The 22,262-nt window shown below is 37.0% G+C and overlaps 1 protein-coding gene across 3 annotated transcripts in view; it reads right to left on the bottom strand.

Moving 5' to 3' along the window:
- Positions 1-2,626: 2,626 nt before the first annotated feature.
- NSRP1 (nuclear speckle splicing regulatory protein 1) overlaps positions 2,627-22,262 on the bottom strand; it is a 59,326-nt gene continuing 39,690 nt past the window's right edge. For all 3 annotated transcript variants that reach the window (XM_045070011.1, XM_045070010.1, XM_045070012.1), the window contains 5 exons: positions 13,586-13,642; positions 8,751-8,879; positions 7,118-7,325; positions 6,042-6,150; positions 2,627-4,219 (listed from right to left, as the gene is read on the bottom strand). In XM_045070011.1, the coding sequence (XP_044925946.1) occupies positions 3,157-4,219; positions 6,042-6,150; positions 7,118-7,325; positions 8,751-8,879; positions 13,586-13,642 (1,566 nt within the window). In that variant the 3' untranslated portion in view covers positions 2,627-3,156. The remainder of the gene's footprint in view (positions 4,220-6,041; positions 6,151-7,117; positions 7,326-8,750; positions 8,880-13,585; positions 13,643-22,262) is intronic.

Here is a 22,262-nt window from a genome sequence, read left to right as displayed (position 1 = left end):
ACGTTAGGCACAACATCGCATGCATTGTTTTAAGCAATTCTCACATCAATCTTATGAAGGACACACTTCTATTTTTTATTTTCTAAGATTGAATTTTAAGTAATCTCCAGACCCCACGTGGGGCTCAAATTTACCACCGAGATTAAGAGCCGCATGCTCCACTGAGCCAGCCAGGTGTCCCCAAAGACACCTTTATTAACCCCATTTTACAAATGAAACTGAAGCTTAGAGAACTTAATTTGTCTAAGGTTATGCAGCTAGTCTAGTAGACCCTAGAGCTCTAAGTCTCAGCTCTTAAACATGATGTCACAGTGCATTAAAAACATTTTAAATTGGAGGGGTTACGTTAGATGATCTCTAAGGTCATTCCAGTCTAAAATTCTGATTTTAAGAAACGCTTAAGGGATATTAAGATAAAAGAAACAAACTTTGCATTATAGTAGACAGTAGGCATATAAAGTTGAGATTGGATCTTTGCCCTCCAACAACATACCGTCATATTATAACACACAGAATCCAAAAGAAACGGGTGCTACTGAAACGGTTATTAAGAGAGGCTTTATGGAGGCAATATCACTTTAGCTCAGTTTTAAAAATAAGAAGTTAGGTTGAAACATAGGTGGCATTCTAGGCAAAGTAAAGTATATAGAAGTCATGGTTATCATGAAACAGCACTATGTATTTGATATGATTGCAGTGAGAATCAAGGCGAGAGAGTGTTGCTCAGTGGGGTCTTTTTCTCCCTCCAAGTAAATAAATAAAAATTCCCCCCCCTTTTTTTAGGATTTTATTTGTCTGAGAGAGAGGGCAAAAGAAGGGGGAGGGGCAGAAGGGAGAGGGAGAAGCAGACTACCTACTGAGGGGAGCCTGATGCAGGATTCGATCCCAGGACCCTGAGATCATGATCTGAGCTAAAGGCAGATGCTTAGGTGCTCAAATAAATGAAATCTAACCCCCCCCCCAAAAAAACCACACATCACCAACAAATCTAATGAATTTCTTACTCATACTAGCCCAAATCATACTTCTCAAATGACTGCTGCCCTATGTGTAAGCCATTCTATTAATCAACATCTCTGTAGATTCTTCCTGTAGAAATGACTAAGATTAACCAGGATGGCCAATGTTGTTCCTCTGACACATGTATTAGAAATTTTAAGATTATAAAAATGTTGTGGGATATATTACACATAGAGAATCTATAAAACGTATTTACAATGAAAAGAACAGCCAAGTAATTACCACCCAAGTCAAGAAAAGGGTAACATGAATGCCAGAGGCAAAAACACCCATGTATCTGGAGATCAAAACAACATTTGTATTTAATTTGTAGTTTGTCCCTGAATTATGTCAAATTTTGTTAATAAAAGTAATATATAGCTTTTCCTATCCAAAGCATCCAAGCTGCTTTGTGAAAAGTCTCTAAACTACTGCGGGAAAGAAATCAAGTTTATCAGATCTGACTCGTCTCTCCCTCCTTGACTGTATCTTACATACTATGGTTAAACTAATCTAATCTATGGCTCCTTATAGTAACTACAACAAAGGAACCATATTCCCTACAGAGGGTGAAGATTTTTAGCCGGTCACTCATGGTCTTCCATCATTTCACCTGAACTTTTTCATAGTTACGATATGACTCCCCTTGTGTACACGTATTCAGTGCTTTTTAACTGTTTGTTACTGATCTTTTATTTTTATTTAAAGATTTTATTTATCTAAGAGAGAGAGTGAGCGAGCACACACACACAGGCAGAGAAAGCAACAGATTCCCGGCTGAGCACAGAGCCTGACTTGGAGCTCAATCCCAGGACCCTAAGCTGAAGGCACACAGTTAACTGAAAACCACCCAGGTGCCCCATCACTGGTCTTTTTAAATTATTAGGATGCAACTGATGTTTAATGTGTCAGTCAAGAGATATGGGCATTTGATTTGTTAGTTTCCCTTCTTGGATTTAAAGGTATAATAAAATGATTTATGAATGCTGAATTTGATCCTTAATATCATGTCTTTTCTAAAAGTCCTTTTTTTTTTTTTAAAAAAAAAAAAGAGAGAGAGCAGGGGGAGGGGCAGAGAAGGCGAATCTTAAGCAGGCTCCACATCCAGCACAGGAGCCTGACATGGGGTTTGATCTCACAACCCTGAGATCATAACCTGAGCTGACATCAAGTCAGGCACTTAACCCACTGACTCATGCAGATGCCCCCAAATGTTAAGTTTATTAATATATAAAATAAGACAGGCTCTTAAATCGGCTACCTGAATCTCCTCCATCTTTTCACCTTTACCTAAAACTGAAACAACATAACCAATTAACTTGACAGGGTTTCGGAATTAAAGTGATTTTTTTTAAAAGATTTATTTACTTGACAGAGAGACAGCGAGAGAGGGATCACAAACAGGGAGAGTAGAAGAGAGAGAAGCAGGCTTCCCGCTGAGCAGACAGCCGGATGCAGGGCTCAATGCCAGGATCCTGGGACGATGACCTGAGCCGAACGCAGACAGACGCTTAACAACTGAGCCACCCAGGCGCCCCAATTAAAGTGATTTTTTTTAAAATGGAAAAAAAAGAGGAATTGCGGCATAAATGGGTGACATACTTTTAAAATAAACTATGTGCATGAATTAAATGTACAAACACTTCACTATTTTTATTTGCATTTAAGCCAAATGCGCTGTGAGATAGTTACTTAGGATATCTGATCCATATTTTATCCATTAACACAAATTTCAGAACGTAAAGTATAACAATAGTTTCTACTTTATTGTTCAAATCCACATATTTTTATCCAGAATACAGTATTTATAAAATAGCTCCTGCAACAAAACCAACATTATTAGGGGGTTGTTTGAATTATTTTTTAATGGCTATAGTAGAGCCCACTGTCCTCATTAAGTAAATATAGGGATTTAACATTCTTTAAGTTGCTTGAATACAAACAAGAATGTGGTACTGATAATTAAATATGTATCAATTCATTCAAACATTCAAGATAAAAGGACTTACTTTTTTACTTAAACCAAAAATGAATTTTGAAAATATATTTAAAAATGCCATCCCAACCACTGTTAACACACTCCTTTATGCCTTCACAAAGTATGGTCCAGGAGTTACAATTTTTGTGCTTCCACAGTTCTTTCTATTTGGGCAGTTATCAGTCATCTTCTTTCTCAATATATGTCTTTGCATTAACCCGTGCCATTTGCCTGGCCAGGTACCTGTCTCTAGCCGACATTACAGTTTCTGCATTGCTTCGCTTTGCAAACTTGTTCCCCACCTCAGGTGGTTTCTCTTGTTCTTTGCCCATCTCTTGGCTTCCCTCTGTGAGTCTGTGTTTTGCTCCTAGGGATGTTTCAGAACTGGAGAGTTTCTCTGGGTTTCTTTCTTTGCCCTTTTCCATATTTCTCATTTTACTGGATCCTTCCCGGTCAAGAAACCTATCCTTTGCCCTAGAATTTGGGCTGCTTTCTTTTTTGTCTCGGCTTCTTTCAGAAGGTTGAACACTCACTTCCCGTTGTTCTCTATCTCTGTACCTATCGCTGCTTTCATATCTTTCTTTCCTAGGTTTCATATGCTCTTCCTTTTCTTTGCTTTTCTCCTCCTTCTCTCCTCCTCTCTCACTGTGTCGGTTGTGATCATTTCGTTGTCTATCTCGGTCTTGTTCTCTTGGGGAGTATTTCTCCCTGTCTTTCTCCCTTTTCCAATCTCTGTCATTTCTTTCTCTTTGGTCTCTTCCCCTCAGTTTCTCTTCATATTCATGCCTCTTCCAGTGAGAATCTCTATGACTGGCCTCTCTGTGCCTGTGAGAATCCTTCTTTTCTTTTCGGTAATCACGGTCAATGTAATAGTTTTCATGATCCCTGGACTGTCTCTCTTGGTGCTGATCTTCCCTTTTCTCATGAACTCTTGACTTGGACCTTTTTGTGTGGCATTTGGTACCATGCTCTCTTTCTTCACTAGAAGACCGTGAGTGTGTTTGATTTCTCTGATGCTTGGAGTCACCCTCAGAGGTCTCTGTGACCTTTTTCCTCCTGCAGTTCACTTTATTATTTTCTTCCATTTCATCATTCTCCCTATTAGCATCAAAGTCACTGTCTGCATCTGGGTTTTCCTCTGCTTGCCTAACAGTTTGGACATTGCTTTTCTCAGGTGGTATTCTGTGGTCTGAACTTACTTCATCCGAATAACCTCTTGATTTCTCTTCCTTTATCCCAGATCTTAAAACAGATAATATAACACAAAATGCCACATTATCACTAGAGTAAGCACATGAAGTGGTCACGTAATTTTTCTCAATACTTAAACCAATGTAACGACTAAATGCAAAAAGGTGCTATTTACCCTGTAAACATCTACGAACTATTATTTTCCAACCATTCAGAGTATTTTCAGAAAAATTTAGAAGTAAAATAGAGCAAATTAGCCTTTCTATATTGGACCACTAGAACCTTCAAGCATAAGTCTGTTTAAGGCCTTCATTTTTGTTCAGCATGATAAAGAATAATTGGGAATAGTAAGATACATTCTGGATCTAAGTGCTATTTTCACAACATGAAGTTCAAGTTGCAGCTTTGACAGATTCTTATTCCTCTCTTTTCAAAAAATTCAAGCATAGTCTTGGAAATAGCTGAAGATATTTTCACAGCAAAATGGTAGCAAAATCTAATTCTAAATATCACTACATAATTTCTTATGATTAAAAAGGCATGAGGGGTCCCTGGGTGGCTCAGTGGGTTAAGCCTCTGCCTTCACTCAGGTCATGATCTCAGGGTCCTGGGATCAAGCCCCACGTTGGGGATCAAGCCCCACGTTGGGCTCTCTGCTCAGCAGGGAGCCTGCTTCCCCCTTCTCTCTATGCCTGTCTCTCTGCCTATCTATGATCTCTGTCTGTCAAATAAATAAATAAAATATATAAAAAAAAAAAAAAGGCATGAGCATCCTAATATAACCCCTGGCACCTATCACAACAAAATAGGAATACGTGAATTCATCTGATTACAATAAAAACCACCAAAAATTATTTACATCACCTACATTTTCCCAACTGGTAAGTGTGGCTAATTTATTTACATTAGCCACACATTTATTCTTACTGATTACATAGTGATCGTACTAACAGAACTGTGGTTCTCTGGGAATTGCTGGCAGAACTGTCTTGGCTAAAGGATCATTTAATAGCTAGGAATTCCATTATTAGACTCTGTAAAAAGTACAACTAAAAAATGACATTATGGAATTTCATGGCTGGCCTCACAACTATTCCAGACTCTAATAGAAATTCTAATTTTCTACTCAAAAATTTCTCTTCAAATACACTTCCTTAGACTCCTAATTTTCATCAGTTTTGTAATCAAACCCAGAATTTGGCAGGGGGAGGGAAGGTGGAGTATAAATCTAATTCTGGCTCTTCAGCCCTAATTCTACTCTTTCCTTTTCCTAGCAACACAGACTTAGATCCTCTAATCTCAATGTTTTTCTTCCAAAAAACCATTTACTCAGGTACAAGCTTAGGACAAATTCTCCTTTTTAACTTCAGCTTTATATGTATGATAGTCATTTCACCATTCCTACGATACCTTATGATTTTATCAAAAAACCCCTTCAATCCTTTCTATGCCAGTGCTAATGGATGTATCTACAGAATAGTAATGTTCATATCTGTGCCATCTAATATGGTTGCCATTACCCAATTGTGACAATTGAGTATTTGTAATGTAGCTACATATTAGGTAGTACGTTTCTAGCCCTTGATATGTCAATCTTCTGTTTTATAGAGGCCAAGTTCTATTTACGAAAATAAACCACTTCCCTTATATACTATTTGAATATACATGTAGGATTACTGCAGAACAGAAATAAGTAATCTGTGGGTTTTTAATTAAGAAAGTGTAAATCCCTAACAATTTCATTAGGTCAGGTTTGGCTGACAACACAATATGCAATACTGCATTCTTTTATCTTTCAGAGGGTTAAAGTGATCCCATAATCACAGATCATGAATGGAATCTTTCTTCTACTATTCCATATGCCACGTCTTACCTGGCTTCACGAAAGCTGCATGTAGGTACTTCCTCTTCACCAACTGCTTGATTTAACAAGTGTCTATAAAATCCACTGAGATCTTTCTGCTTGGTTACATCCAAACGTGCTAAGAGGAGGCAAGCAAAGTGAGAGAAATATATTCAACAAGGCATAACACAGTTCAGTTTTTCATACAGACAATGTAACATACATAGTGTATAAACTACTCTCTAGAGCTAGTTAGCAAACTATAGCCTGCAGACCAAATGTGGCTTACTGTTTTTGTAAATAAATTTTTATTGGAATGTAGACTTGTTCACTTATTGTTCAAGGCTGCTTTTGCATTAAAAAGGCAGAACTGAGTAGCTTCAGCAGAGATCATATGGTACACAAAGCCTAAAATATTTACTTATCTAGTCCTTCACAGAAAATCTGCCAACTGATATTCTATATAAACACATAATACATGCTTAGAATATTATAGATTTAATTTTCTTCTACTTAAAATTGATGAGCATCTGCTAATTAAGCTATTTATAAATATACAATGCACTTAGGTCTTGGGAAATGACCATGTGTACGAAATACTGAAGTAAATCATTAAGACATTCTCTGGCTCCTGCACATCTTTTCTCTTTCTTGAATTAACGTTACTATTTTTCTAAATGCCTACCCAGTTCCCCGAGTGATGTTACTTTAGTTTCTTAAACCCAGAAAACATAACTAGGATTTAAATCTTGATTTATAGTCCTTCTGACAAATATTGTGGTGTTACGACTTGTAATAAAGGTTTTTACATTTGGAATTATTTTCTAAGGCAATGACTTGTAATGGCTATAGTTTTAAGCAACAAAATGAGAGATGTGAATTCCAGTAGAAATAACAGTTACTAAAAGTACAGCTAAGGTTTTAGTCATCATCTTTTCTCCGTTTATTATAAAGTCACAGACTATTGTATCTACACCTTGAATTCATATAAATGAGGACCACAACATCTAGAATCTAGAAGTTCAGGGACAGAGCAAATGGTGAAACCACAGGGCAGAATTTTGCTGCTTCTGCTTCCTCCTCCCCTCTTCCCTCTTCCAGTTCACCTTCAAGTGCAGCAGCCCTTTTTTCTCTTTCTTCCTCTTCAGCTCTCTCTTGAAGTTTTTTCTTATAGGCAGATGTCACAAATGCCTCCTTATCATCAAACTCTCCCTTCTCCATTTCTCGTTCTCTCTGTATTTTCTTTTCCATTCTCTTTTCCTGTTCCTTTTTTCTGATCTCAACTGCTTTTAGTAAGTTGTGAATATATTTGGGCTAGAGGAAAAATAAGATAATTCAGAGAAGAAGCAAAGATAAAAATTAGGAATACTCTGTTTTTATCATGAATTTATTAAGATAACAATGGCTAGTCCAAATAAGTGGGACTGTCATCCTCTCAAAAAATATAAATTTATTAGCAAGACTGAAACTAAAATTCTTTTCAATAAAAATTTAAGTGTAAAGACAAATTATTCAAAATGCTATTTTACTTTTTTAAAAATCTCAAACTAATTTTTCCACTATGTTTTCACCCTTTTTACAGGTATTGTCTCAATACTTCAACAGAAAGTAAATCAGAAAGGTTCTTATTAGTTTTTCACATTAGTTGAAATACGGTTTTTTAAAAGAATAGATGGGGGTGCCTGAGTGGCTCAGTCAGCTCAGGTCTTGATCTCGTGATTGTGAGTTCAAGCCCATCAATGGGCTCTACATGGAGCCTATTTTTTAAAAAAGCTGCAATTTTACACCACCACCCTACTCGTACTACTATAAAATGTAAAGATCTTTAACAATCAGTCTGTGCTTGTGAAAGAAATAGAATTTTAGACAATTTGGACTTATATTAAGACCCCACTCTCAATCATTTTTTTGAAACTAAAAATATGCTATGTGCAGATGATTTAGCTGTCAGCCTGAAAGCAATAAAGAAATGAGAAGATGATAAAACACAAAATATGAACAGGAAGAGGAGTTAGTAAACAAAGACTTTCTAAGAAAAAATTTCAAAAATTTATTTGTGGGGCGCCTGCATGGCTCAGGCATTAAGTGTCTGCCTTCAGCTCAGATCATGATCCCAGGGTCCTGGGATGGAGCCCCGCCATCACGCTGCCTGCTCAAAGGGAAGCCTGCTTCTCCCTTTCCCACTCACCCTGCTTGTGTTCCCTCTCTCACTGTGTCTCTCTCTGTCAAATAAATAAATAAAATATTTAAAAACAAGACAAAACATAAAACTCTGTTTTAAAAAAAAAATTTATTTGTGGTAATAAAATAAAAAATCAAAACTTAACTGTTTTTATTGTTAGATAATTTACTCATTCTTATTAGGATACCAAATGTAGGGCTTCGGGAGTTCTAAATCAAATCTATGTTATCAGGAACTAGGAGCTCTTCACACTTCAAATACCCTTATAAAAGGTTTTCCTTAGATCATTCCTCATGCTAAGATTAGATATAAAATACAGGTCAAGGGGTACCTGGGTGGCTCAGTCAGTTAAGTGTCCAACTCTTAATTTTGGCTTGGGTCATGATCTCAGGGTTTAGTGAGATCAAACCCCATGTCAGGCTCCACAGTCAGTGGGGAGTCTGCTTGAGATTCTGTCCCTCTACCCTCCCCCCACTTGCACATTCACGCTCTTACTGTCTCTAAAACAATTAAATAAATCTTTGAGGTCAAAGAAATTTGTATTTTCAGCTACAAACCTTCCGGTCTTTTCCCAAAAGCAATTTGGGATTATTTTCTTCCTTTTTCTTCTGCATTTCATCATAAATACTGTCATATTCATATACAGTGGAATCTTCTGCAAGGGCCTTCTGGATTTCTAGTTTGGTCTAAAACAAGCAAACAAACAAACATGTCTAAAAAAATATAAGCTGGCTGAAACATACCATAAAAATTCTTGGTTAACTTTTCTGAGAGAGGATCATGAATCAGATATATATTACAAAATTCAATTACATTTTAGACTAAAAATATAAACATCAGTCTGGAGCCAGACTGCCTGGGTTTGAATCCTGGCTCTATAACTTATAGGCTATTCTAAGTAAGTTTGTGAAACATCTTTTCTTGCCTCAGTTTTCATCTAAAAAAATTAGGAAAATAATTGTATCCACCTTCTAAGTTGTTGTATTATCTGCTTTATACAGTTCATTCATATATGATTTTTAAAAACAAGCAACAAACACCTCAAACCAAGAGCAGAGAACTTCTGAACTTGGCTTCACAATATTTATTTACCAATGACCTAATGCAAATATTACAGCTAAGGAAGACATTTAATAGGTTTTCCAGTGAAACAGGGAGTCGGATAATGTTGCCATCATCGGTTCTGTGCACTTGAAGACCAGATAAAAGAACAGAAGGAAAAAAAATGTTGTCTGGCTATTAAAATAACCCATTCCTTAAAAGGAATCTGAATCAGCAAAGAAGTTACACTCTCACTCTTCGCAGATGATGTGATATGCTCTGTGGAAAACCCGAAAGACTCCACACCAAAATTGTTAGAACTCATATAGGAATTTGGCAAAGTGGCAGGGTATAAAATGAATGCAAAGAAATAGCTGCATTTTTATACACTAAAAGTAAGAGAAAAAGAGAAAAGGAATCGACTCCATTTACAACTGCACCAAAAACTGTAAGGTACCTAGGAATAAACCTAGCCAAAGAGGCAAAGGATCTGAAAACTACAGAGCCCTCATGAAAGCTCCTGAGGAAAACATAAAGAAATGGAAAAACATTCCATGCTGATGGACTGGAAGAACAAATATCATTTAAAAGTCAATGCTACCTAGAGCAATTATACATTCAATGCAATTTCTATCAAAATAACAACCAGCATTTTTCACAGAGCTGGAACACATAATGCTAAAATTATGCAGCCAGAAAAGACCTTGTATAATAGTCAAAGGAATGAAGAAAAAGAAAACCAAAGCTGGTGGCATCACAACTCTGGACTTCAGGCTATTACAAGGCTGTAATCATCAAGACAGTATGGTACTGGCACAAAAACAGACACAAAGATCTACGGAACACAATAAGAGAACCCAGAAATAGATCCTCAACTCTATGGCCAACTAATCTTCGACAAAGCAGGAAAGAATGTCCAATGGAAAACAGTCTCTTCAAAAAATGGTGCTGGGAAAACTGGACAGCCACATGCAAAAGAATGAAACTGGACCATTTTCTTACACCACACACAAAAACAGACTCAAAATGAATGAAAGACCTCAACGTGAGACAGGAATCCATCAAAATCCTTGAGGAGAACACAGGCAGCAACCTCTCTGACTTCAGCTACAGCATCTTCTTGCTAGACATGCTGCCAAAGGCAAGGGAAACAAAGGCAAAAATGAACTACTGGGACTCCAGCAAGATAAAAAGCTTCTGCACAGCAAAGGAAACAGTCAACAAAACCAAAAGGCAACCTACAAATGGGAGAAGATATTTGCAAATGACATGTGAGATAAAGGGCTAGTATCCAAAATCTATAAAGAACTTACCAAACTCAACACCCTAAGAATAAATAATCCAGTCAAGAAATGGGCAGAAGACATGAAAAGACATTTTCTCCAAAAAAGACATACAAGTGGCCAACACATTAAAAAAATGCTCAACATCACTCAGCATCAGGGAAATACAAATCAAGACCACAATGAGATACCACCTCACACTAGTCAGAATGGCTAAAATTAAGAAGTCAGGAAACAACAGATGTTGGTGAGGATGCGGAGAAAGGGGAACCCTCCCACACTGCTGGTGGGAATGCAAGCTATTGCAGCCACTCTGGAAAACAGCATGGAGGTTCCTCAAAAAGTTGAAAATAGAGCTACCCTACGAACCAGCAATAGCACTACTGGGTATTTACCCCAAAGATACAAATGTAATGATCTGAAGGGGCACATGCACCCCAAAGATTATAGCAGCAATGTCCACAATAGCCAAACTATGGAAAGAGTCCAGATAGCCACTGAAATCTTGCCATTTACAACAACATGGATAGAATTAGAGGGAATTAGGTTAAGTGAAATAAGTCAGAGAAAGAATTATATGACTTCACTCATATGTGGAATTGAAGGGACACCTGGGTGGTTCAGTCAGTTCAGCACCTGCCTTCAGCTCAGGTCATGATCCCAGGGTACTGGAATGGAGTCCTGAGTTGGGATCTCTGCTCAACTGGGAGTCATCTTCTTCCTCTCCTTCTGCCCCTCCTGCTACATGTGCTCTTTCTCTCTCACTCTGCTCTCTCTCAACTGATAAAATCTTTAAAAAAGAATATGTGGAGGGGCGCCTGGGTTGAGCCTCTGCCTTCGGCTTGGGTCATGATCTGGGGGTCCTGGGATCGAGCCCCACTTCGGGCTCCCTGCTTGGCGGGGAGCCTGCTTCCCTCTCTCTCTCTGCCTGACTCTCTGCCTATTTGTGATCTCTGTCAAATAAATGGATAAAATATAAAAAAAAAAAAAAAAGTGAAATTTAAGAAACTAACCAGAGAAGCATGGGGGAAGGGAGGGAAAAATAACACAAGACAAAATCACGGAGGAAGACAAACCATAAGACTCTTAGTCCAAACTATGGAAAGAACCTAGATGTCCATCAACAGATGAATGGATAAAGAGATGTGGTATATATATATACAATGGAATACTATGCAGCCATCAAAAGAAATGAAATCTTGCCATTTGCAATGATGTGGATGGAACTAGAGGATATTATGCTTAGTGAAATAAGTTAATCAGAGAAAGACAATTATATGATCTCCCTGATATGAGGAAGTTGAGAGGCAACGTGGGGAGCCTGGGGGTAGGAAAAGAATAAATAAAACAAGATGGGATCTGGAGGGAGACAAACCATAAGAGACTCTTAAGGTCACAAAACAAACTGAGGGTGGCCGGGGGAGGGGGTAGAGGGTGGGTGGTGGGGTTATGAACACTGGGGAGGTTATGTGCTATGGTAAGTGCTGTGAAGTATGTAAACCTGGTGATTCACAGAGCTGCACCCCTGAGGCTAATAATACAGTATATGTTTATAAAAAAATTATAAAAAATAAAAAAATAAATCAATTTTAGAAATGTGTGCATTAAATCATTTGAGACTGTTGAGTTACACGTTATATTCCAGTATGAAACAAAGATATTATCTTAACATTACTAAACTACGTAATTCTGTGCCCTTTCTCCAGGGTGGCAGTAAACATAATGGCTAAAAGCGTGCACTTTGCAACTGAACTGCTTGGGTTGAACTACAAGACCTCATAAAAGTCACATAAATCCTTTGCCTCCATGTCCTCAACTACAAAATGAAGACTGTAAGAGTATTAAAAAGTAGTTGCCATCTAGGTATTCTATAAGATTAAGGAATCACTGGCCTCCACCTCAGAAACCAATAATACATTATATGTTAATTAAATGAAATTAAATTTTAAAAATTTAAATAAAAATTATTTTTGTTATATAGCATTTCTAATAGAATATATAGCATATACACACACCCACGCAATAAAATGCACACTCATGAATGTGTCACCCAGCTTAAGAACTAGAATATTACAACTATCTTCAAAGTTATCTATGTGTTCCTCCATGGTTCCTTGTGCCTACTACAGAATTAAATAACATTCAAAATTGAATGCTTATTTTCTCTCCCCTTTTCCCCCATATATGTATATGGCTCTATATAATGTACTCTATGATGTGCTATTGTTATCAGCTTTATATAAATTGTATCAGCTTCATTAAAAAAAAGTAGTTGCTATAAAATCTGGCACATTAGAAAGCATTTAACAAATTTATCCTTATGCAGGATTCAAGGTAGAGAAGGGAGAAACAGATGTCAAAAGTTAAAGAAAGTGGAGGGGGGAAAATTAAAATTAAAAAGAAAGGTACCATGACATTGTAGCAGCTAAATCTAAGATACAATGGCATAGTAGAAAAATCAGTAGACGTTCAGGCCTAGTTCTGTAATTAGTTGTGTGATCATGAGGGGTAATGTATCCTTTTGAAGTTTCAGATTTCTTAATCAGGACCATGGGCAGGTTTGTGAGAATTTTAAAAATGTAATGTGTGTACAAAAAAGTGCTTGCAAATATGACCAGAGCACTATACAAATATAAAGTATGAGGCAAATCTATTGAAAATTATCAGATATTCCCCATTCTTAGTAGATGAATTTCAAATATAAAATTATGAAACCACTTTGGTGTGAAGAGACTTTTTTTTAAGCAAGTAGGCTCTCTAGTAAGAATTATTAAACCATATAATCCACTGTTAAGACTCCTGAGTCATCTGAAAAGAGAAATGTGTTTAATCTACAACACAGCAGTGAAGAGTTAATTCTTCATTGTGCTTTTTCCTTGAAAATTTATCACAAAAAATTGAAATATATGTAAATCAAGAAACATCTTAAACATTTTCAGAAAAGAAGGGTCAAGATAAAATTATTTCTTTATACACAACTACTCTGCTCAGTCTTAGGACATAGATGCCAAAACTCATACTGAAATAATTATCTCACCAAATACATTTAATTCATTCAGCCACCTTACCTGTTTCATTGCTTGTTTCTTAGCAGCTTCCCTCTGAAGGCTTTCACTCACGGAGGTCTATAAAACATAAAAATGTTGTTACTGTTTAAGACAATTTAAAACTTCTTTTCCAGTATTCTGTTGGCAACTAGTTTCTTACTTATACGAAAAAAAACAGAAAAGTATTAGGAAAAAAATATTATAATTAAATTAACATTTTCAAGGTCTTTTACCGAAACCCAAGGAAACAAATGAATTTTTTGGTAAATCAAGAGCATAGTCTGTAAGGTGTCAGAGAAAATAGAATGGTATAGGAAACAATAAGGTAACATGGCTTTTTATTCCCAACTTTACCACTAAAGCACTCAGTCTCTATGGATTTCAATTATTTTGTATGCACATGTGAATGTGAATGTGTATGTACTGACTGGGTGGGAAAGCACTGGTTCCTTCCACCATATTTAACGGTATGATTCCCAGCAACAAAAAGCACGTTTTTTTAATTAAAAAAAAAAAAAAAAAAAAGCACGTTTTTAAAAAAACATTCACCATTAAATATAGTATATCAAATTCTTAGTATATGCTTAAGGCTTAGGGGCAGCCAGAACTATCTGGGGTTATAATCATTCAATAAATATGTATTAAGGCATTGTTCTAGTTCCTCTAGGCAGTAGGGAAAATAAGAACAATCTCTATCCCTGAGAGATAAATGGCCTGAGAGGGAAGACAAGTAACTAAACAGATAATTATAATATAGATGTGATAAGCTATATAATAAAGGAATTTAAAAAAAAGGGGATGTGGGAGCAAAGAATCAAGATGGCCTTCCTAAAAGAGATATATTAGACTTTAATCAAAAAAATTTAAGACAAGGCAAGAGGTGTTTAGGAAGTGGTAACCACAAGGCCAAAAGTAAATTCACAGCTAAGAAAAAAATATAGAATTAAGCTACTTAAAAAAATGCTTTCTCTTAGAAGTATAGGGTTTTGTAAATATACTAACACTGAAAAGTATACTTTAAAAGGGTGAATTTTATCTTAAATTAAGTCTACTGATGAATTTCTCTTTTATTGAAAAATATAATCCTCAGTCGTAAGACTATAGTTCTCTAGCCTATTGATATTTGCTGCTTTCAGCTGTACAGTATGAACTGGTGCTTCCTTTATTTTCCATGGCAACAAACAGAACAAAATAAATAAACCCAATTCTAGTTCCCTATGACCATGGAGATAAAGTTAATTTACAAAGGGCATACAAGTAATAGAACACATACTTAATAAATTAAAGGAAGTCGATAGGCAAAGAACTAAGGACATGTTAGGTGACAGTAAATGGACTACAACTAGACAAAAAGCTACTGATTAAAAAAACAACAAGAGCTAAGATTTATTGAGCCAGGTGGTATGCTAAGTGTATTACTTGTATATTATATTTATTACTCATTTAATACAAATTCCTGTCATGTGATAAATTTCCCATTAGAATATCAATTTTAAACATTAAAATATTATTATATTAAACATTAAAATAATATTAAAATATTAAATATTCTAATAAGCATATCTCATGAATTCTTTCCAATCTATTTTTAATGTCTCAGTCTTTCTAATCAGCATAAATTAAGTATTTTTTGATCACTGACATAGTTATGTTTTAAGGACTGACTAGAAGAATAAGTCCCCAAACATGGACTTCTACTTGCTTTTATTATTTTTTCCTATCTCTCCTCTAGTCAGTCATAGTTTACCTGCTGTCACTTTCAAATTGGTTGCTTCAACCTAAACTACTGAACTTAGAAAAATAAAACACAACTAGTACTTTTTAGACTCATATAATACAGAATAAACAAGATTGGGAAGGGCCTTTCCAATGTAAAGTATATATACTTTGAGACATAAGAGGTTTTGTCTCCTTGTTTATAAATGTTTAAGGATGTTGTCTGTTTGTGTGACCTTTGAAAAAATCAGTTATTACTTACAGGGTGATAACATAATGGAGGGAGTAATTTTACAAATTCTATTCAAGGACTTGTATTCCCGGAATTCTAACAGCATCATCAGTGGATAAAGAGGTAGTGTATAAAAAGGCGAACCTAAGCTGAAAAAGGAAGATTACCTCCTTTTGGAGCTCATTTGATTCTCAGTTTTCTAACTAAAGGAACTCTGACAATGACTATTAAAGTTTTCAGGGCGCCTGGGTGGTTCAGTGTGTTGGGCCTCTGCCTTTGGCTTGGGTCATGGTCTAGGGGTCCTGGGATCGAGCCCCATGTCGGACTCTCTGCTTGGTGGGGAGCCTGCTCCCAACCCCCCTGCCCCCGCCTGCTTCTCTGCCTACTTGTGATCTTTCTGTCAAATAAATAAAAAATATCTTTAAAAAAAAAGTTTAAAGTTTTCACTAAAATCCCAACAAATTGAAAATATTTGGGCACCTGGGTGGCTTAGTGGGTTAAGTGTCTGCCTTCAGCTCAGGTCATGATCCCAGGGTCAATGGGGAACCTGCTTCTCACTCTCCCTCTGTCCCCCTCCCCTCTTGTGCTTGCTGTGTCTCTTGCATATACTCACTCTCAAATAAATACATAAAATCTTTTAAAAAATTGAAAATATTTTAAGTTGAAATGCATTTAATACACCTGACCTACCCAACATCATATCTTAGCCCAACCTACCTTAAACATGTTCAAATCACTCACATTAGCTACAGTGGAGTAAAATTATCTAACACAAAGCCTACTTTGTAATATAGGGCTGAATATCTAATGTAATTTACTGAATACTGTATTGAAAGTTAGTAACAGAATGGTTAAATGGCCACAGAATAGTAGTAAGTGAATGGAGTGTTCACCCTCATGAACACATGGCTGACTGAGATGTGGTTCACCACCAATGCCCTGCATCATGACAAAAAGAGTACTGCACGTCACTAACCCAGGGTAAGATCGGAATTCAAAATTTGAAGTACAATTTCCACTGAATGCATATCACTTCTGCACTACTGTAAAGCTGAAAAATCCTAGGTCAAAGTATTCTAGGTCGGGGACCATCTATGGTTTCTATAAAAAGGAAGGAGGAACCCCTGACTGGCTCAGTTGGTACTGCATGCAGCCTGTGACCTTAGAATCACGAGTTCAAGCCCCAGGTATCACAAAACACTTTAGTTCTCGCCACAAAATATTCTAGCCTACAAATGGCCTAAGGAAAAGTAGCTGTAACATATTATGATTAAGGATGAATGTGAGTGACCTAACCATAAAATATGTCATTACTTGATTACTTTCAAAATTAGCAGGCCTGCAGACTTATCAAAAAGAAAAGAGAAAGGACCCAAATACACAAAATCATGAATGAAAGAGAAGAAATCACAACCAACACCCAAGAAATACAAACAATTATAAGAACATATTATAAGCAACTATATGCCAGCAAATTTGGTAATCTGGAAGAAATGGAGGCATTCCTAAAGACATATAAACTACCAAAACTGAACCAGGATGAAACAGACAACCTTAACAGACCCATAACCAGTAAGGAGATTGAAGCAGTCATCAAAAATCTCCCAACCAACAAGAGCCCAGAGCCAGATAGCTTCCCAGGGGAATTCTATCAAGCATTTAAAGAAAAAATATTTATTTATTTGATAGAGATCATAAGTAGGTAGAGAGGCAGGCAGAGAGAGAGAGGGGCGGGGGAAGCAGGCTCCCTGGTAAACAGAGAGCCCGATGTGGGTCTTGATCCCAGGACCCTGGGATCATTACCTGAGCCAAAGGCAGAGGCTTTAATCCACTGAGCCACCCAGGCACCCCCCATCTACCAAGCATTTAAAGAAGAATTAATTCCTATTCTCCCGAAACTGTTCCAAAAAACAGAAATGAAAACTTCCAAAATCATTTTATGAGGCCAGCATTACCTTGATCCCAAAACCAGAAAAAGACCCCATCAAAAAAGAGAATTACAGACCAATATCCTTAATAAACACTGATACGAAAATTCTCACAAAAATACTAGCCAATAGGATCCAACTGTACATTAAAAGGATTATTCACCATGACCAAGTGGGATTTATTCCAGGGCTGCAAAGTTGGTTTAACATCTGCAAATCAATAAATGTGATACAATACATTAATAAAAGAAAGAATAAGATCCGGAGGATACTCTCAATAGATGCTGAAAAAGCATCTGACAAAGGACAACATCCTTTCTTGATCAAAACTCTTCAAAGTGTAGGGATAGAGGGTACATATCTCAATATCATCAAAGCCATCTATTAAAAAACCCACTGCGAGGGGCGCCTGGGTGGCTCAGTGGGTTAAGCCGCTGCCTTCGGCTTGGGGCATGATCTCAGGGTCCTGCGATCGAGTCCCACATTAGGCTCTCTGCTCAGCAGGGAGCCTGCTTCCTTCTCTCTCTCTCTGCCTGCCTCTCAGTGCACTTGTGGTTTCTCTCTGTCAGATAAATAAATAAAATCTTAAAAAAAAAAAAAAAACCCACTGCGAATATCATTCTTAATGGAGAAAAACTGAGAGCTTTTCTGCCTAAGGTCAGAAACACGGCAGGGATGTCCATTATCCACCACTGCTACTCAACATAGTACTAGAATTCCAAGCCTCAGAAATCAGACAACAAAAAGAAATTTAAAGGCATTCAAATCGGCAAAGAAGTCAAACTCTCACTCTTTGCAGATGATATGATACTTCATGTGGAAAACCCAAAAGACTCCACTCCAAATCTGCTAGAACTTGTACAGGAATTCAGTAAAGTGTCAGGATACAAAATCAATGCATAACAATCAGTTGCATTTCTTTACACCAACAACAAGACAGATAAAAGGGAAATTAAGGAGTCAATCCCATTTACAACTGTACCCCAAATCATAAGATACCTAGGAATAAACCTAACCAAAGAGGCAAAGAACCAGTACTCCGAAAACTATAAAGTACTCATAAAAGAAACTGAGGAAACACAAAGAAATGGAAAAATATTCCATGCTTATGGATTGGAAGAACAAACATTGTGAAAATGTCTACGCCTCCTAAAGCAATCTACATATTTAATGCAATCCCTATCAAAATACCATCCAGTTTTTTGAAAGAAATGGAAAAAATAATCCTAAAATTTATACTGAACCAGAAAAGACGTCAAATAGCCAGAGGAATGTTAAAAAAGAAAGCCAATCTTGGCGGCATCACCATTCCAGACTTCAAGCTCTAGTACAAAGCTGTCATCATCAAAACAGCATGGTACTGGCTCAAAAACAGACACATAGATCAGTGGAACAGAATAGAGAGCCCAGAAATAGACCCTCAACTCTATGGTCAACTAATCTTCCACAAAGCAGGAAAGAATGTCCAAGAGAAAAGAGAGTCTCTTCAACAAATGGTGTTGGGAAAATTGTGGACAGCCACATGCAGAAAAATGAAACTGGATCATTTCCTTACACCATACACAAAAATAGACTCCAAAGGGATGAAAGACTTTAATGTGAGACAGGAATCCACCAAAATCCTTGAGGAGAACACAGGCAGCAACCTCTTCGACCTCAGATGCAGCAAATTCTTCCTAGAAACACCGCCAAAGGCAAGAGAAGAATGGGCAAAAGTGAACTGTTAGGACTTCATCAACATCAAAAGCTTTTGCACAGCAAAGGAAACAGTCAACAAAACCAAGACAACCTACAGAATGGGAGAAGATATTTGCAAACAACATATCAGATAAAGGGCTAGTATCCAATATCTTTAAAGAACTTATCAAACTCAACACCCAAAGAACAAATAATCCAATCAAGAAACGGGCAGAGGACCTGAACAGACATTTCTGCAAAGAAGACATCCAGATGGCCAACAGACACATGAAAAAGTACTCCACCTCACTCAGCATCAGGGAAATACAAATCAAAACCACAATGAGATACCACCTCATGCCAGTCAGAATGGTTACAATTAACAAGTCAGGAAATGACGGATGCTGGCAAGGATGGGGAGAAAGGGGAGCCCTCCTACACTGTTGGTGGGAATGCAAACTGGTGCAGCCACTCTGGAAAACAGCATGGAGTTTCCTCAAAAAGTTGAAAACAGAGCTACCCTACGACCCAGCAATTGCACTACTGGGTATTTACCCTAAAGAGAAGAATGTAGTGATCTGAAGAGGCATGTGTATCCGAATGTTTATAGCAGCAATGTCTACAAGAGCCAAACTATGGAAAGAACCTATATGTCCACCAACAGATGAATGGATAAAGATGATGTGGTATATACAATGGAATACTATGCAGTCATCAAAAGAAATGAAATCTTGCCATTTGCGATTATGTGGATGGAACTAGAGTATTATGCTGAACAAAATAAGTCAATCAGAGAAAGACAATTATCATATGATCTCCCTGATATGAGGAAGTTGAGAGACAAAGTGGGGGGTTTGGAGGGTAGGGAAGGAAAAAATGAAACAAGATGGGATTGGGAGGAAGATGAACCGTAAGAGATTCTTAATCTCACAAAACAAACTGAGGGTTGCTGGATGGAGGCGGGTAGGAAGGGGGTGGTTGGGTTATGCACACTGGGGAAGGTATGTGCTATGGTGAGTGCTGTGAAGTGTGTAAACCTGGCGATTCACAGACCTGTACCCCTACGGCTAATAATACATTTTATGTTGATAAAAAATAAAAAATTTAATTAAAAAATGGTTAAAAAAATTAGCAAACCTGCAATTATTCTAATTTTATGTTTGAAGACCAGTTGTTCACAAAATAATAGAAGGGAGTATTTATTAATAGTGCCTTCTAATAAAACTACAAGTTATCATTAGTTTCAAATGTAGGAAGATAAAAATTACTCCCTGTAAGGGCCTTTACCCTTTTTTTTTTTTTTTTTTAAAAGAGAGCATGCGAGAGAGCAAGCTCAAGTGTAGCAGGAAAGGGCAGAGGGAGGAGAGGGAGAGAAAGACTCTTAAGACCTTAAGTAGTCTCCACACCCAGCGCAAAGCCCTACCAGGAACTTGATCTCACCACCCTGAGATCATGACCTGAGCCAAAACCAAGAGTCAGCCGCTTAAGTGACTGAGCCACCCAGGTGACCCAGGCATATATCTTAAAAAAAAACACAATTCAAGTTATAAATTGGCTCTTATGTAAACATTCCAACTGTCCTAAGAGTGCAAGAACTGCTATTGTACCACACGAATCTTTCAAAATAGGTTTTATACCAAAACCTCAGGGAAATAACCTTTTATAAAACCTGAAGTAGTAGTTCCTTGCAAATATTTCAACTTGATTCAACAAACATGTTTTGAGAGTCTACTATGTGTATAGCACTGAAAATGGGAAAAGAGCCATATCTGATCAACATCTTAATTTTTTATGTCTAAGAGTTGGTAGGTTTCTTTTAGCTTAATTTCCAAATAAGAAATCAACATGAAGAGATAAAATGCTAGGTCCATTTTACAGATACTAATTATAACAATACCCTCTCTCCACACACACACACGGTTATCAAGTATATAAACTGCAGAAGTAGGAAAAACACCGTAACTGGCGGTTCTTAGTCTTTACTACCTCCCCTGGTAGTTTGTTTTGTGTAGAGAATAAGAATTATTTAACTGGGTACCTGGGTGGCTCAGTCGGATTAAATGGCTGCTTTTGGCTCAGGTCATGATCCCAGGGCCCTGGGATGGAGCCCTGCATCAGTGGGGGGTCTGCTTCTCCCTCTCCCTCTACCCCAACCACCAACCTGTGCTCTCTCTCACCCTACACTCTCTCACAAATAAATAAAATCTAAAAATAAAAAAATTATTTAATCAATCTCATGTTTTATTGGGATACAGTTGGACAAACATGATCTAATTAAAAGGGAAATGGTTTTTAAAACCTTCACAATTAGTTCAGATAAATGCAAGAGAAACCACATGATTTTGCATTGTTTTAAAAATTTTATTTATTTGACAGAGATTACAAGTACGCAGAGAGGCAGTCAGAGAGGAAGCAGGCTCCCTGCTGAGCAGAGAGCCCGATGCGGGGCTCAATCCCAGGACCCTAGGATCCAGCCCAATGTGGGGCTTGATCCCAGGACCCTGGGATCATGACCTGAGCCGAAGGCAGAGGCTTTAATCCACTAAGCCACCCAGGTGCCCCTGATTTTGCATTTCTTACATCACTACACATGTTTAGATGGGTTGACTCCTGGGCTTTTGATAACTGCTAGAAGAGAAATAGCTTTATATGTATTACTAGAGCTCCTTTACTAATACATGGAATATAGTTTAATGACACCAGGAAAGAAAAAAGATACTGGGCCATTAATTTATATATTACCTTTCTTTAGTCACAAAATTTTTTTTTACAAAATGAAACAAAATTTTTTTAAAAAATAAAAATTCAGAAAAGGGTTCTGAATATTCTTTTTTTTGCAGAAATAAATCTTTTCCCATAACTAATAAGTCACAAATTTTTAAAAAAATCATATATAGCCTTCTTTATTAAATAAGACATTTACCTATCCTTTTATCTAAAACAGTTCTCAACTAAAGAAAAAACAGTTAAAGAATCAGTCCTTCCTCAAATGGCTTATGGCTATAATTTTTGGTTGTGCTCTGAGAACTCAGAAATGAAAACTTCCTGTTCTTTATTATTTTTCTTAACTTAGCAACAGATCATTTACTAAAGGTCCAACAACTCAGCAGTCTCTATTATAAGCTTTGTTTGTCCACATTCACAT

This window comes from Mustela putorius, unplaced genomic scaffold (assembly GCF_011764305.1).
Source record: "Mustela putorius furo isolate JIRA1106 unplaced genomic scaffold, ASM1176430v1.1 tig00003962_pilon_pilon_pilon, whole genome shotgun sequence".
Lineage (NCBI taxonomy): Eukaryota > Metazoa > Chordata > Mammalia > Carnivora > Mustelidae > Mustela > Mustela putorius.
This window is presented reverse-complemented; position numbering and strand designations above follow the sequence as displayed.